This window comes from Malurus melanocephalus, unplaced genomic scaffold, assembly GCF_030028575.1.
Source record: "Malurus melanocephalus ecotype Western Australia unplaced genomic scaffold, MMel_1.1 scaffold_18, whole genome shotgun sequence".
In the NCBI taxonomy this organism is placed as follows: Eukaryota; Metazoa; Chordata; class Aves; order Passeriformes; family Maluridae; genus Malurus; species Malurus melanocephalus.
Window position 1 is genome coordinate 1885750 of NW_026623250.1, and position 14622 is coordinate 1900371.

Below are 14622 nucleotides of genomic sequence, written 5' to 3' on the forward strand. Positions count from 1 at the left end.
TCCAGACAGCAGAAATATCATCTATCAGCTGGTGAGCAAGAACTTCATGCCAAGTGGAATGAGCTGCATGATTCAAAACACAAAACACTTTAGAAAAGCCAATCGAAGAACTGTCCTTGAATATATCTGTAGCACATCTCAACTCTCATGGTCACCCAAATTACTCACATGAAAACACTCCCCCACACACATTCCAGAATGCTACCAAGGTGATACGTCAAGGCTTACTTTTTGAAGTACAGAACAGACAYCTTCAGACACAGGCAGCATTTGACCTTCTTCTGAAGCACCAGGTCTTCTTCCACCGGCCGGTGCGAACACTGCCATTCCTCAGCATATTTTTGAGGAACACAACATTTATTTCCTGGGCTTGGTGGTCATATTGCTTACCACCACCTTGCACTGAAGTTGATAGATGGACAGTCATGATCTACGAACTCACTGTTACACAACTCAACTCCAGTAACAGACAGCATTAAAGGAGGCAGAATCAACTTTCAAAAAACTAATTTTAATCAAAACAAAAAAATTGTTGATCATTAACAAGTTTATAAAACAGTGATTTAGTTACATAAATAAATTGATATCAGTGTATCAAATCTTAATTACTTTCAACTTCATGAGCATGTTTACATGGGTGATGAAGTACAACCTTTTTACCTATTATAATAAATAAAATGGAGAGCATGAAGTAGTTTTTCTAAACAAAAATACCTACAAACATACCTCTAGCATGTTCTCTAACGAAGGGAACAAGAGACACTGGACAACTTTTGCACCAAAACATAAAAATTGCTTTAAAAAGCACAAGGATACAGAACCATCAGCTAAAGTAAAGACACTATACTGTAACCAAAGTTGGTACTTAATAATATAATGAACAGTTTGGTAGTTAGATCTCCAGTTTGGTTATTTTAAAGCATTAAGACAAGGCAAGATAGAAGGCTGCTTTTGTTTGAGTAATTCTAGAGAAAATAAAATATATTAAAAAAACAAACTGAAAAGTAGAACAGTCATACCTACACAACTTTCTGTCCTGCACAAAGTCAAAATACCTATGCAGAATATATATATATAATATATATATATGTTATTTGTGCACAAAGGTTAGCTTATTATTAGCTCACTGCAAAGGCGTAACGTATCATGTCAATCATTTTGGAAAACATTTCGCGTTTTGTGTCAAAAAGGATATTCTTTAAGTCTTCTAGGCTAGGAGGCACAAACCCCAGTTCTGGCATACTGTATTCTTAATGCTAAGGCTTGCTGCTCTGGCTGTGTATTTTTTGTTGTCCCTCTTTACTATAGTGCCTGTTACAAGCATGTGTGTATGCGTGTATACATATATATGTATACACAGGTTGTATAAATATATATATATAAAATTTTCCCCAATAGGTATCAGTCCAACCATGCAATCCAAAAGGTGGCTCTGCATAGATGCCCAGCATATAGTTCACCACCTGAGCCAACCCTGAAGCAAGGCGCACTTTAGTCCTTCTGATAGGATTTTTTTTTTGTTTAAAACCAAGCTACTGCAGCTTCAAGTATTTTGCATTACATAGATTTTTTTATAAATTAGTTAATGTTATATTTTTCAATATTCAGACATATACTATAATATATATACAGTACAATAAATGCTCTCATTCTTTTTTTAATTTTTTTGATAAATCCCTGAGAATGTATGTTGACAGTCGCTAAGTTTCCACATGCACAAGCATTGTGTGCCATGCTTCTGGATGAACAGCACTGCAAAGCCACGTGGTCAGCCTTTTAACTATTAGTATTTYGTTTGTTGGTTTGTTTAAATATGCTGAAATGTAAGGATGAGTTACAAAGGAATAAAGCTGAATCCATTTGAGGTACTTATCACAGGATGGAGGTGTTTTGTTTGGTTTTTAAAGCCATTGCAATATATGTTTGTTTTTGAGGCTGTGAACGTATACAGAAAGGAGAGCAATGTGGGCTTTTGCCACTTGACAACATATACTCAGTGTAAACCAAACCTTTTTTAACCTCTCTCATACAAAACAGAAAAAAAAAATTAAACACACAAACTTTCACAACATGACAGTTTAGTTTGCAAACTCAATATAACTATACACATATAATACCGGTGTGGCTCTGTTTCTTTAAGTTAAAAAGGGGTACAAAGGGTAGGCTCAAGTAAAAACAAACCACCCCTCCCCCCTGATCCCCATTCACATGTTTTCATCATCATCATTTTAATCAACCAAACCGTTCACGAACCAGCATCATCAGTTTCTTTTTGCCTTTGTAGATTTGTTTTAAGTTGTCAATGAACTGTGTAAACTGGATGTGACCATCATGAGCCATTAAGAAAGTCTCTCGTGCCTTGCTGAGGAACTCTATAAATTCACTATAGTGTCGTGGGCTGATRTGAGTGAGACGTGAATGAGTTGTATTAATGTAGGCTCCGATCGTGGCATCCAAGAGTTGCCGTAAAGGGGCTTTGTCCAGTGACATGAGCTTACCAGAGTTCCTCCTTCCATGAAGTCCCACCATGCCAGGAGTGGTCAAAGTACACCTACGCAAAATGTCTGACAGTACTGTTGCACACTTGACACTTTTGACCACCAGAGGTATTATAGCTGCTAGCTCATTTTTCCCAAGGGAGTGGCTGAGCGCACACGCCCACAGAACATCATTAATGGCAGGGTGTGTGTCCTGATTGTAACTCAGGTTGAGATGTGTCATGGCCAAAGTGGCCAGCTTGTAGGCCCGCATGGGGTAACCACGGTGCTCCATGTATCGTGCTATGGTAAAAAGCTGCGAGTAGCTCATGCCGGTCGTAGCAGCATCTAGAACGATTTGGTACGCGGTCTCAAAAGCTATGTGATCCTTTTCACATAGGGTCAGTGCAGAGAGGGCACAGTTTTGAGGATCCTTCATGGCACACTGTAGAGCAAGCGTCCTAGCACTGCCGGCCAGCTTCTCCTGCTGATGACAGTCCAGATGCAGACGGACGATGGTGCTATTGGACATCACTGTTGTAGCAACAATACTAGTGGCTTCTGTTGGAGTGAAAAGTGTAAACCAGTTTTGCATGATACTATCCAGTGCATAAACACCTGGGGAGAGAAAGAAAGGATTAGCCACAACTGACAAAACCCATCAGACACTGATGTTTTCAGCAGGAGAATATAATTCCCACAAAGTCTAAGAGGTTACCAGTACATCCCAGCAAGAAGGGCTCTCAGGCAGTGTGGCAAGAAAAGGACATTAAAACCAAGACTACACAGTGCAAATTCTGCAGAAATCACATAAATCCAGAGAAAACCAAAAATAGCCTGCAAGGTAAGCTTTAATCTCTTGTTGAGACAGCTGAGATGTTTTACTTACTATTTAAGACAATTTGGGTAAAACGTTCTGGCTCATTTGGTCTCATCATCTCACTCAAAAGCAGCCCTCACCCTGCACACCTGAGAGCAATTGCAACCTCTTCCTCACTGTAAATCTCAAAGTACACCACATAGGAAAAGTAGGCAAAATAGCTTTCTTAATAGAACACCATGACAAACCTTAGCAGAACTTACTAAACACACCTTAAAGCTATCGAATTCCTAAGTACACGATCATCAAGATCCTTATTAGGGAAATACAGTGAGCAATATGAACTACTGGATATTATATTCTCAGTGCACTGTATTCCCAGTGTGTTTTGCAGAAGCATGAAACACCAGCTGATGGGTTCCATAAATTAAACATATAGTTAACTAGACTGCCTTATTGCTAGAGGCAGTTTACACACATTTGTGAGCCCACCTAAACCACAAACAAAGGCCTTCATTTTCTCTGCAGGACTCTGATTCTTCCCATGCACCCCTTCACTTATTTGCAATTCACAATCCAGTATAGCCAGAGAATACTGTACCTTCATTTAAACAGATTCCTAGTTTTACCATATTGATTCCTTACTGTGTTGATTAAGTCTCAAGAGTACTTTGCTTGATGTTATAGGTTCTTTATGGGACACTTCTATTAGAATATGTAAACCAATTTAAAGCAATATTAAACCCAGTATTTTATTTGCTGAGCTGCAGCTGTACAAAATAATACTCAGGCACTAATATCTGTAACAGAGCCTCAGCAAAAATTATTATAGCAAAGATAAAAAAGCAATAAAACAAGAGCATTGCATGAAAATTTGCAGACACAAAGCACTTTCTGGTTGAGGGCATACAAAAGCAAGCTCTATTTCCCCATGCTTTTGACAATATATTCCCAGCTAAGCATAAAACAAAGAATAAACTCATGCAGAGAATAAGCAGCAGCAATCCTCCAAAGTTCTGAAACTCAAGAATCATCTGAGCAGCACAATACCAACAATACTAGCAATAAAAACCAACTCAATTATATGAAGAAAGAAATAAAACAGAAATACATGCTCTCCAGAAATACTTTACTGACAATTAAAATGGCTCAGTTATCGTAACTACTTAAATTGACCCCCAATTAGCATTGCTGATTTTTGGAATTTTTTTGACAGCTGTACAATTTTCAATGCACTTGACTTCATTTTCAGACTCTGTATCCTCATACCGAAGATGGTAAATCTTAATACAGAAGCTAAGGGATACCTCATGAAGACACACAGGAAATTTACGGCAAAGTCCAAATATGATCAGAACATGCTACTTAGAGCACTGTTCTCCCACTTCTGTATTGAGTATATTGGGTATTGAGTATTTGAATATGGGTACTTCCTGTAGCTTATGCACACCCCCACCTTATGGGGGAAAGAAGTCACACTGTATTACTCAACTATTGGTTTGTGCCTATAAACTACAAACTCTCACTTGGTTTGTWCCTATAAACACCCACTAATCACTGCCATAATGTGTTGTCACCAAAGGAATTTTACAGATGAATATAAAGTGGGAGGCATTTGCAGAACTTGGGTGTCAACAAGGAAGATCAAGACCTGTAAGAGTAGCTGACAAGAGAAATATTTCAGAACATACCTACTTCTGTTGCACATGTTACCAACCACCTCACCATTTCCCGCCGCCGCCAATTCAGTGTTGACAGCGTCATCCGCATTACCTTTTAAAGAACACAAACAAAATATAAATTAATTCTATTGCAAACCAAGACCATAGACCAACAAATAGGAATTTTAAGGTACTTAATACACTGCAGTTAATGGCTGCCTCGTGCCCTCTCCACTCTACTACCTCTTTTCCAGCTGGTATGTCAAACAGTTTGAAAAATACCATTCACATACTTTTGAATAGCATGCAGAGAGTAATTCCAACTGCAGATTCTTCAAGGATAGAGGATAGAGACTGTTCTATTTGTGGGGAAGAAAAAATCCTACCCCATAAAAAAGCCTTCTCCCAAACAACAAAAACCAAAAATCAATTATCAGTTACTGAAATTAAATTCCATAATGTCCCCTCCCTCTATGTGCATGTATATCGGTAATCATAGTGCTGTATGCTAGGGCATATGATTATTGTAAGTAGTCAGGTACTAGACTTGGAATAAGACAACCTAATTACAATTAAGTTGAGGAGAAAAGAAAAGGATATAATTTRTAGTCCACTAGAGACAGTGCTGACACTGAGTTTTTTGCAGGAAAAGCATTACTGTAGAAAACTACACAGCTGGGAATTATTACCAGAAAACTGCTATGCATCTTCCTTCTGGAAAACAAACCTTTAACATTCTTAAAACACCTCTGGTAAGGTTGGAATAGAACAGCAAGGAAATTCTAGAACAGCTCCATTTTGTTCCAAACCCTGAGATTGGGGACGAAGTATGGGTTTGTGATAGTACTTCTTCTACACCCCGCTGGAGACACTCTGGTAACACTGTCAGCCGCAAAAGAGTATCCATGAATACCGTGATATTCAGTACCCATGAATACAGTGCTGTTTACACTGAACAATGCTTGGTTAAAGTTTGAGGTGACACACAGGTCAATTTTAAGMATTTTTCTCTCCCTCACGTAAACATTTAAGGCAAATGAAACAAGCAGATTTCCACAGTGACCATGGAAATATGAAAGCCTAACAAAGCATACAGAACCCTCAGCTTTTTGATTAAAGATTTTAGTACCTTTCTTCAGCATGAGAAGCAACTGGGAGAACAACCTTTCCCCAAAAGTCTGTGGAGCTTTATTTACTGAAGCAAAGTAATAAATGGTTTTCTGATCTTTGCATGTTTGGTTTTTTTTTTTAAGAATTCCCTGAAGAGGGATGGAGATATTTATTTTTGTGGAAACCAACTGTGTAAACTCTAAGATTCAAAAGTGTCAGGTAATATTACTACTTGGCTGCTCCTTCTAGCTTGCAAAGTCTCTCCTAGGAGCCTGAAGACWGATCTGTGGTGCTTATACAATTCAAGCACAGACAGATCCACAGCTTGTGGAGTACAGGATTTTGATAATGGAAGTGAGAGGGCTGCTGTCAGTACAGTCTGTCTTAGCAACAGGTCATTATGGTTGACCTTGGCTTTCAACAAGCATGTATCAGTTGTCATTTAGGGGAAAGGAAGGAAGGGAAAAGGAAAAAATCCTGAAGACCATGCAGAAAATACAGAGCATTTCTGGCAACCAGAGTTATTTTACTTTCTAGCCAGTCCTACATATAATCCTGAWCCCACAGCACTAGTCCTCTTTCACCACTGAACAGAAGAGTGCAGCCAGTGAATGTCAGCTCTACTTTCCACCTGAATGGCACAAGGGGCTGTTCAGGCTCTTGGTCTGTGTTTGCCAGYACACTGAGCCTTCTATTAGAAAACAGAACTTAAAACCAAGTCCAGACAGAGCCTTAAGGCAGTATCTTTTCCTGTGCTTGAAAGTTATACCCACCAACACTGCATCAAATTTCTTTCTTCTACTAAAATAAAAACAAATGAGGACACACCTGAAGGCCCAGCTCCAGAGAAACTTTCAGAAGAGTTATGTCTGGCAAGCTGTCCATGAGTGTTGCTATTTTAAATGCATCCTGGGCAAGTTTGAAGATGTGTGATGAGGAGTGGATATTTTTCTGGATGGATTCTAACACTGTTTCCAGTCTCCGAACATCACCTGCAAGGTGTAAACAGAATCAGCAAAACAGAATGAGCTCCCAAAACACCCAGAGATCCATTGTAACTGAGCCTGATACTGCTATGCAATGTTTCAAGTATGATGTTTCAGTTACACACACTTTAAGAAACCTTTCAYAATTAAATCACACATGAATGGAAGATGTGAGAGCACAAACTCCTCTAACTGACTGAAGGYGTTAGTGCAGTGCAGGGCCAAAAGTCATTCTGATTTGTAAATTTTAGAAGTGACTTGTCCCCTCCTGTGTCATGTAGTCAACACCATGCGCCAGGAGAACAAAAAGCTGTCTCCTCAGCTCACACCAAGCTCATCTAGCTATCAGCTAACTCAGTAGTATTAACTACTTTATCAGAAAATCACAGGAGAGGTTTAAGCCAGTTCAGTTTGTCATACCCAGTTCAAACTCATGACATACTGCAATTTGGACTCCTAAATACAAGTTTTATAATCTGTTTACCCATGCAATATTAAAAGCATACACTTAGTTGAGTAGGTAACTGACAGAGCAATGTACCTTTGGCTGCTGTTAGCATGGTTGATGCCAGCTCACACTGCTGGGACTCGATGTGACTTAAGGTGAACCAGCGGGGATACCGGTTTGGAACAACAGATGCAATGTGGTGAGGGCGGGACAGATCCCCTGAAGGAGCAGTAGATTCCAGTACCAGCAACCTGAAATAGGTAAGAAATGTCTTTCATTAAACCACTATTACATTTGGTTACTCATGAGCTAAACTAAGGATGCAASAATATTTGGTCTTGTCTATGAATTATGTCTTTCCAATTTCTGAAAAAAAGATTGGAAAATCACTTATCTTCTTGGGGAATTCCAAAAGTCCATTTGCCAAACCTGCCTACACCAATGGTCATCTTTAGCTTACTAATATTTTATAATGCAACATAATCTGACATTAGGGTCCCAAACAGCAGTGACAGAGAAGTTTCATTTTAAATTGTTTTCAGACTCCATTTTCTTATGGAGTATTCATCAATCAATAAGAGTCTTATCTGACAAGATGCATTCACATTTAAAATTTCAAATTAATGTGTTGTTGAGTACTACGATCCAAATGAGAGCCCACAGTGAAGACTCAACTGATAGCGCTTGCAATACACTACGATACAGACAGTATACTCTATAAATGTCTATAYAAAAAATAGGAGTGAACAAAAATAGGCATTTTTATTCAATACGGTTATGTATAATTTCAGTATACGAATGGTCTAAAGAAATAGTAATAAGGCAATGTCCAGAAGAAAAGCTTTTCCACAGCTCAGCTTCTTGATATCACTTAATATCTGAGGTCTGTTTCTATCAACTTTCATAGACAAGTAGTGGTTTTCTAGAAGGAAGTAATCAGTGAGGATCAAGGAAGCCGCATCTCTTTTGTCAAAAAAATTGAAGCGGCTGAACATTGAAAATCCAATGCATTATATTTTTCAGTGATAGGATATTTCTTATAGGATAGGTTCATTTAAACATAAATTACAATTTCTTATTTTCAAATAAATACTTAAGTTTTGTAAGCAACTGTGTAAAATGTCCTTTTCTTTTCATGGTAAGATAGATTTAAGTTCCATTGGGCTTTTTTAGATACCTGAAGCATATGACAGTATATTTGGGAATTCACTGAGAAAGGTAACTTTGAATATATGGGCAGCATCTAACAGGCACACAAAAATACAACACACCACCCCAATAACTGTAAGACATATGCACTTGCATGAAAAAAACCCGCTGAAGCCTTCCCTTTTCACTTGTATCAAGGCAAATCTATTCTCTAGCACCACTAAAACACCTCTTTATATACATGAACTCTAAAGCTGACTTCTTCTAAGCACAGAATGAGGTTGCAGAGGGGTATTACAAGATMGTTTCAATGAACAGAAAAAATCCTATCAAATGAAGAAAGGGATTAGGAAGTTATGAGTAATAGTACATAGATGAAAAGTATGAAAGAAAGGCTGTTTTGGAGAAATCTTTTGTCACTTCGAATTTCACTGCCAGCTTCTGTGCTCTTTTGCAGTGAAAAGAAATGCTGTTGTGAATTGGTGGCTTTCATGCAATTTTGGCAAGGTTAGGGAACATCAGCAAAACACAAGTAGATTTAGCATTCTTGACTTTCCTTTCCCCTTTGAAACATCAATTATTTAGTTAGGTTTTAGMAAAGCTACCTTGTGATTAAACATCACCATTAAAGTCTGGCTCCCAAAGCYTGGGTGAAATTTAGGCTTAACGAGGGATCAGCCAACCTAAGCCAAATATTCAAGTTCAGATTCCAAGTGAGCAGTCAACTAGGTCACTGCAGTCCCACATTCTCCAAGGCTATGCTCCATATGTTTTTCAGTACTGCAAGCAGAAAACCGTAGATAGAAGTGACCATCAAGGACTGCACAATCGTGTCCTTGCAGGCCCAAGGTGTATGCATGGAAGGCTTTATGATCTCAGTTTCCATTTATTTCATATTATGCGTTCCTCACACTAAAATATGACTCAAAAAATTTCACAGCAATAGGTGGTTTTGAATACCAAGAGGTTAAATACTCCTGAGCTRTCAGCATGGATAATTGACCCATGTGACTTGTGTGCAGACTAACCAAACACTTCCATCTGAAGAACAACTAGCTAAGACCTTGGGGAAATTAGCTTCTTTAATAAATGCTGAAGTGAGAAAAAAAATATGCTTCACTTCTAAAAGCATGAGCAGCTGTAGAGATTACCATGCAGCACCTTTGCTAACTTCTGCTTGAGATTTCTTCCCTTGCCACAGCCATTTCTTTCCTTCCATAGAAGACAAGATGCTCAAGTTTTCATCTTCTGACCCATTCAACCTCTCAGCCATGAGACAGACATTCAATCTTCATTTTTGCTTTACTCTTGCCCCCTTAAGGCAGCATTGCATTACTTTTTCATTTGGTCTGTATTGGCAGTCCTTTATTCACTGAACTAACACTATGCTGCAAATGGAATAAATAATCCATCCTTCTTCAGGTGAATTTAAGAAGTGCAGAGGAATGCAGACTGACAAGGAACACAAAGCGTCTAAATCTGCCATCACCACAGTTCAAGATAGCAACCCACATTTCTTAAGAGTGCCAAATATCAAGCTTACTGTCTAGGGCTGAATTTTCATTTGTCTTATAAAGTGATGGAGAAGATGGCGATAGAGGAGAACAGTCCTGATTGCACTGATGTCTCCTGTGATTTTACCAGATGGAAACAAAAAGACAACTCTTTTTTTCATACAGGTCTATTTGAGAAGTAACATTTTCAGTTGAGATGACAGCCTTATGGCAAATGAGGACTGGAGCTACCCCAGACTAACTGTAGATTTCATCATTTGGATCTTTCTTGCTTGTTTTTCTAGTTAAGAAAGGAAACTTTGAAAAAAAAAAGTTTTCAGTTATGACTGTTTTCTGGGCAAATCCTTGTTCAAAAGAAACTGCATACTGATGCCATGTTCACCGAAACACTCAGGAAAGCTGCTGATGGATGACTACTCCAGCCTTGGAGGATCATTTCAATAACAGTTTAAGGAGGAAAAATCCACACAAATTACCTTTTGAGAAACACTTTAAGGTGGTAACTGAAAGTAAATACAAGACACAAGTATGTTTTATGAAATAATTAACCTGTTTTCTTAAAAAAAAACAAAACATCCAAAGAAACATCCAAAACACCCAAAGAAACAACAAAAAACAAAACAACCAAAAAAACCCCACCTACCAAATTGTGTACTATCTTCCTGATCTGATATAATCAGTTATTGATGCACTTAGCCTGAGATAAAAGAAGACAAGTAAACTTAAGTGGCCCAGGCAGCTTTCTGATTACACATTCGAATGTCCTCAACAGTTCATCAGCAATGTATTTTTGTCTTCTCAATCTATTTCCTAAAATGCTAATTACAGCCAGCAAGTATGCAAGACCACTCTTTGTATTTTTTAGACTCTTCCCACAACATCCATTACTGCCTTGGAAGCAGGAAAATAAAAAAACAGGCTAATCAGACCTTTGGCCTGACCTGATAGTAACTATAATTTGTTCTTATGCATGGCCTCCCGTTTAGTCCTTTGAACACAAGAATTATTTTCTCCCTATTTAGCTTTTTGGAGAGTAGCTTCCAAATAAGTAACTCCAACCATTCAGACACAACCTGTCCGATGAAGCTAAATACCCTTCAGTGGATAGGATGTCCTTCAATCATTGTGCAATTATGCTTGGTGATAATGATCAGAAAAACTCTCACGTTTTTTCTTTTTTATAATATCTAGGACTTGACTGTTCTTAGTATGCAGCTGTGGCAATCCTCTGTCAACCATCAACTACTAGGCTCTTGTTAGAGAGCAGACAATTCAGATGGGACCATTTTCGTCCTTGCATTCTATATGGACAACAGATTTATCAGTCATCATTTAGGTCCTTGAAAACTCATTCAAAATTCTTTTCTTAGATATCATTACCAATCTGGCCTGTCCTGAGACAGATAGCACACACTGAACACTGCCTGGGACACTTCTTTTTCCTGATTACTAAAAGCAAATGGGATGCAAACCAGACATTTTGTTGTCATTGGACAGACTTCATTTAATCCTAACATTCATCCAAAAGAGGCCAAGATATTATGAAGCACTAAAAAATGCACAGGCTTTGACCAAACTACATGGTCTCAAATCACGGACAGTTAATTTATAACGAAGGCAGTGAAACAAATTGTCCTGCTGAACAGACTAAGTAGAGACAATCCTGAGACTTACAGTGAAATACCTCTGCTTATTTCCTTACCAATACCATCATACCCACACAACCATGTGGATGGGAGAATGCATGTGCTAAGGTGGCTGTGTACCATAAAAACTTGTGCCCCAGAAGTGGGATTCTAAAAGGATTTGAAACAGAAGATTTCTGTTTTACAAGTCCAAATAAACACTAATTGTAGATTTATAAATTATTATAATATAGTTACTACAGATACCAATTACTTTTAAAGATGACAGAACCAAAATAGCATCTCCTTGAATGGAAGAATGAGTGTTTTAGAAAATAGACTAGGTTTTGATTACCAGACCTTTTCCAACCCACTACTCGCGCTCCTTCCAGACAACACATGAATACCTACCGCATGGCTCTCAGTGCAGTTTTGTATGCCAATTCAGCATCATGAGGTAGGAGAGAGGTGAAGAGATACTTGGCAAATGTGTGCATTGGAACACTCTCTCGATGGATGACTTCACCTAAGCCACTATATGGTCCACCTGTAGCAAAGAGAAACAGAACGTCAGTTTCCACAAACTGCTAAACCCCAACTATATACCTGTTCAGTCAGAACTGGTATTCAAAGACAGAGTTTGCTGTACAATAGGTGAAGTTATATTGCTAATTTCAGTGAAGAATGCAATGCATCACATATATACAATTATATTACAAGTATATTACAAATATATTAAATACCGTTTATTTAAGAAAACAAAACAGACTACAAATTGCATAATACTAAGCACACTACCAGTGGTTACAGGAATGGCAAAATGGTTCCAGTACTCCATGGGGATCATTCAGCAAGTCTGGTATGCCAAAGTAGAAAGCCATAATCCTAGCTTTACCTCCACACAGCTATATCATGCACAACAACACCCATGCACTCCATTCACGTGAGACGGCTTTATCACATATTCACCAAGAAAAAAAGAAATACAACAGCAGAAAAATATGTGTCTTTAAAATTACATGACAAACCACCTGATTCCTCAAACATCTCACGTGACATCAGCATTTCAATAACCCTTTAGTCTGGACTTGATCATGGCTGAAGTCCCAGGACCTGTCCTGGTCACAACTCCAGGTCACAACTCCAGGCAGTGCCACAGGCTAGGGCAGAGTGGCTGGAAAGCTCCCCAGGGGAAAAGGASCTGGGGGTGCTGGTGACAGCAGCTGAACATGAGCCAGGGTGTGCCCAGGTGGCCAAGAAGGCCAATGGCATCCTGGCCTGGATCAGCAATGGTGTGGCCAGCAGGAGCAGGGCAGGGATTGTCCCCCTGTCCTGGGCACTGCTGAGGCCACACCTCGAGGGCTGTGTCCAGTTCTGGGCCCCTCCCTGCAGGAAGGAACTGAGGGGCTGCAGCGAGTCCAGAGAAGRGCAACGGAGCTGGGGAAGGGTCTGGAGCACAAATCCTGTGAGGAGCAGCTGAGGGAGCTGGGGGTGTTCAKCCTGGAGAAAAGGAGGCTCGGAGGAGACCTCATCACTCTGTACGGCTGCCTGGAAGGAGGYTGTGGCCAGCTCGGGTTTGATCTCTTCTCCCAGGCAACCAGAGACACAATGAGAAGAAACGGCCTCATGTTATGCCAGGGGAGGTTTTAATAGGCCATTAGGAAAAACTTCTTAACTGAAAGGGTGGTCAGGCATTGGAATAGGCTACCCAGAGCATTGGTGGAATTACCATCCTTGAAAGTGTTCACAGTGTGGATGTGTCACTTAGGGAGATGGTTTAGTGGTGAACACAGTGATGGCTGGGCTAATGGCTGGACTCAATGATTTTATTAGTCTTTTCCAAGCTGAACAATTCTRTGATGATGAGCACAAAGTCAGATCATGCACTAAAGTTGGCTCTGCTAGTCCGTTTCAGCCACATGATTTAAAAAATTCTATTATTTTAATGTGAAAACAATCCCCATTGTTGGGGTAGCAGATTTTTCTCACTAAGTGTAGATTTCAACTACCTAACAGCAGCATCAAGATTGACAACGAACAACAAAGTTAAATGCAACTATTTACTTGCTGAGTTTCAAATGTTCACAGAGCATATGAATCTTATTTCTMCATTTTTCCTGCACACTAAAGATTGTTATTCCTGTTAATAAGAAAACTGTATCAAACAGCTTTTTTTTACTTCAGTGACAAGAGATTCAGGAATTAAATGTTGCAAGATACAGTATAAGACTCTTACATTAAATATTACTGGACTATTATTGCACAAATAGCATCCAGCAGTCCCAGAAGCTACTACTACATTTACTAGAGATTCCAACCCACCACATTTGAAAGGATGGATGGATGGATGGATGGATGGATGGATGGATGGATGGATGGATGGATGGATGGATGGATGGATGGATGGATGGATGGATGGATGGATGGATGGATGGATGGATGGATGGATGGATGGATGGATGGATGGATGGATGGATGGATGGATGGATGGATGGATGGATGGCTGTGTGAGCTCACCGCTGTTTCAGTAACATTTTTGACTGGTGCTTTAGTGTAGCATGCGAGGGTAGAAATCACTAGGCATGAAAAAATTGTGAGCCCCATAGGTGGGCATTTCTAAAGACTGGGGCTGAATGAAGATTTAGTAGGTGACAGTGTGTCTCATAATAATTTAAAATGAAGTTGAAAGCCATTCAAAACTAGCTGGCATTGCTTGAATGAAAGAAGCCATTTCATGTATGTTTGCCAGTTGGTGGTCCAGTCAGAAGCTCAGTCACACAAAGAATACATGACAAAGCATTTGTATGAAAATATATTCTACCATTAACTTAG

At 39.2% G+C, this 14622-nt stretch overlaps 1 protein-coding gene across 2 annotated transcripts in view; it reads right to left on the bottom strand.

The window, feature by feature from the left end:
* Positions 1–509: 509 nt before the first annotated feature.
* The window catches only part of ZSWIM6 (zinc finger SWIM-type containing 6), a 106459-nt gene continuing 92346 nt past the window's right edge, over positions 510–14622 (bottom strand). Inside the window, exons 8-12 of one of the 2 annotated variants that reach the window (XM_057389649.1) lie at positions 12202–12337; positions 7596–7753; positions 6897–7060; positions 4989–5070; positions 510–3095 (exon numbers count right to left, since the gene is read on the bottom strand). In XM_057389649.1, the coding sequence (XP_057245632.1) occupies positions 2233–3095; positions 4989–5070; positions 6897–7060; positions 7596–7753; positions 12202–12337 (1403 nt within the window). In that variant the 3' untranslated portion in view covers positions 510–2232. The remainder of the gene's footprint in view (positions 3096–4988; positions 5071–6896; positions 7061–7595; positions 7754–12201; positions 12338–14622) is intronic. The other variant, XM_057389648.1, reaches the window with a different exon arrangement.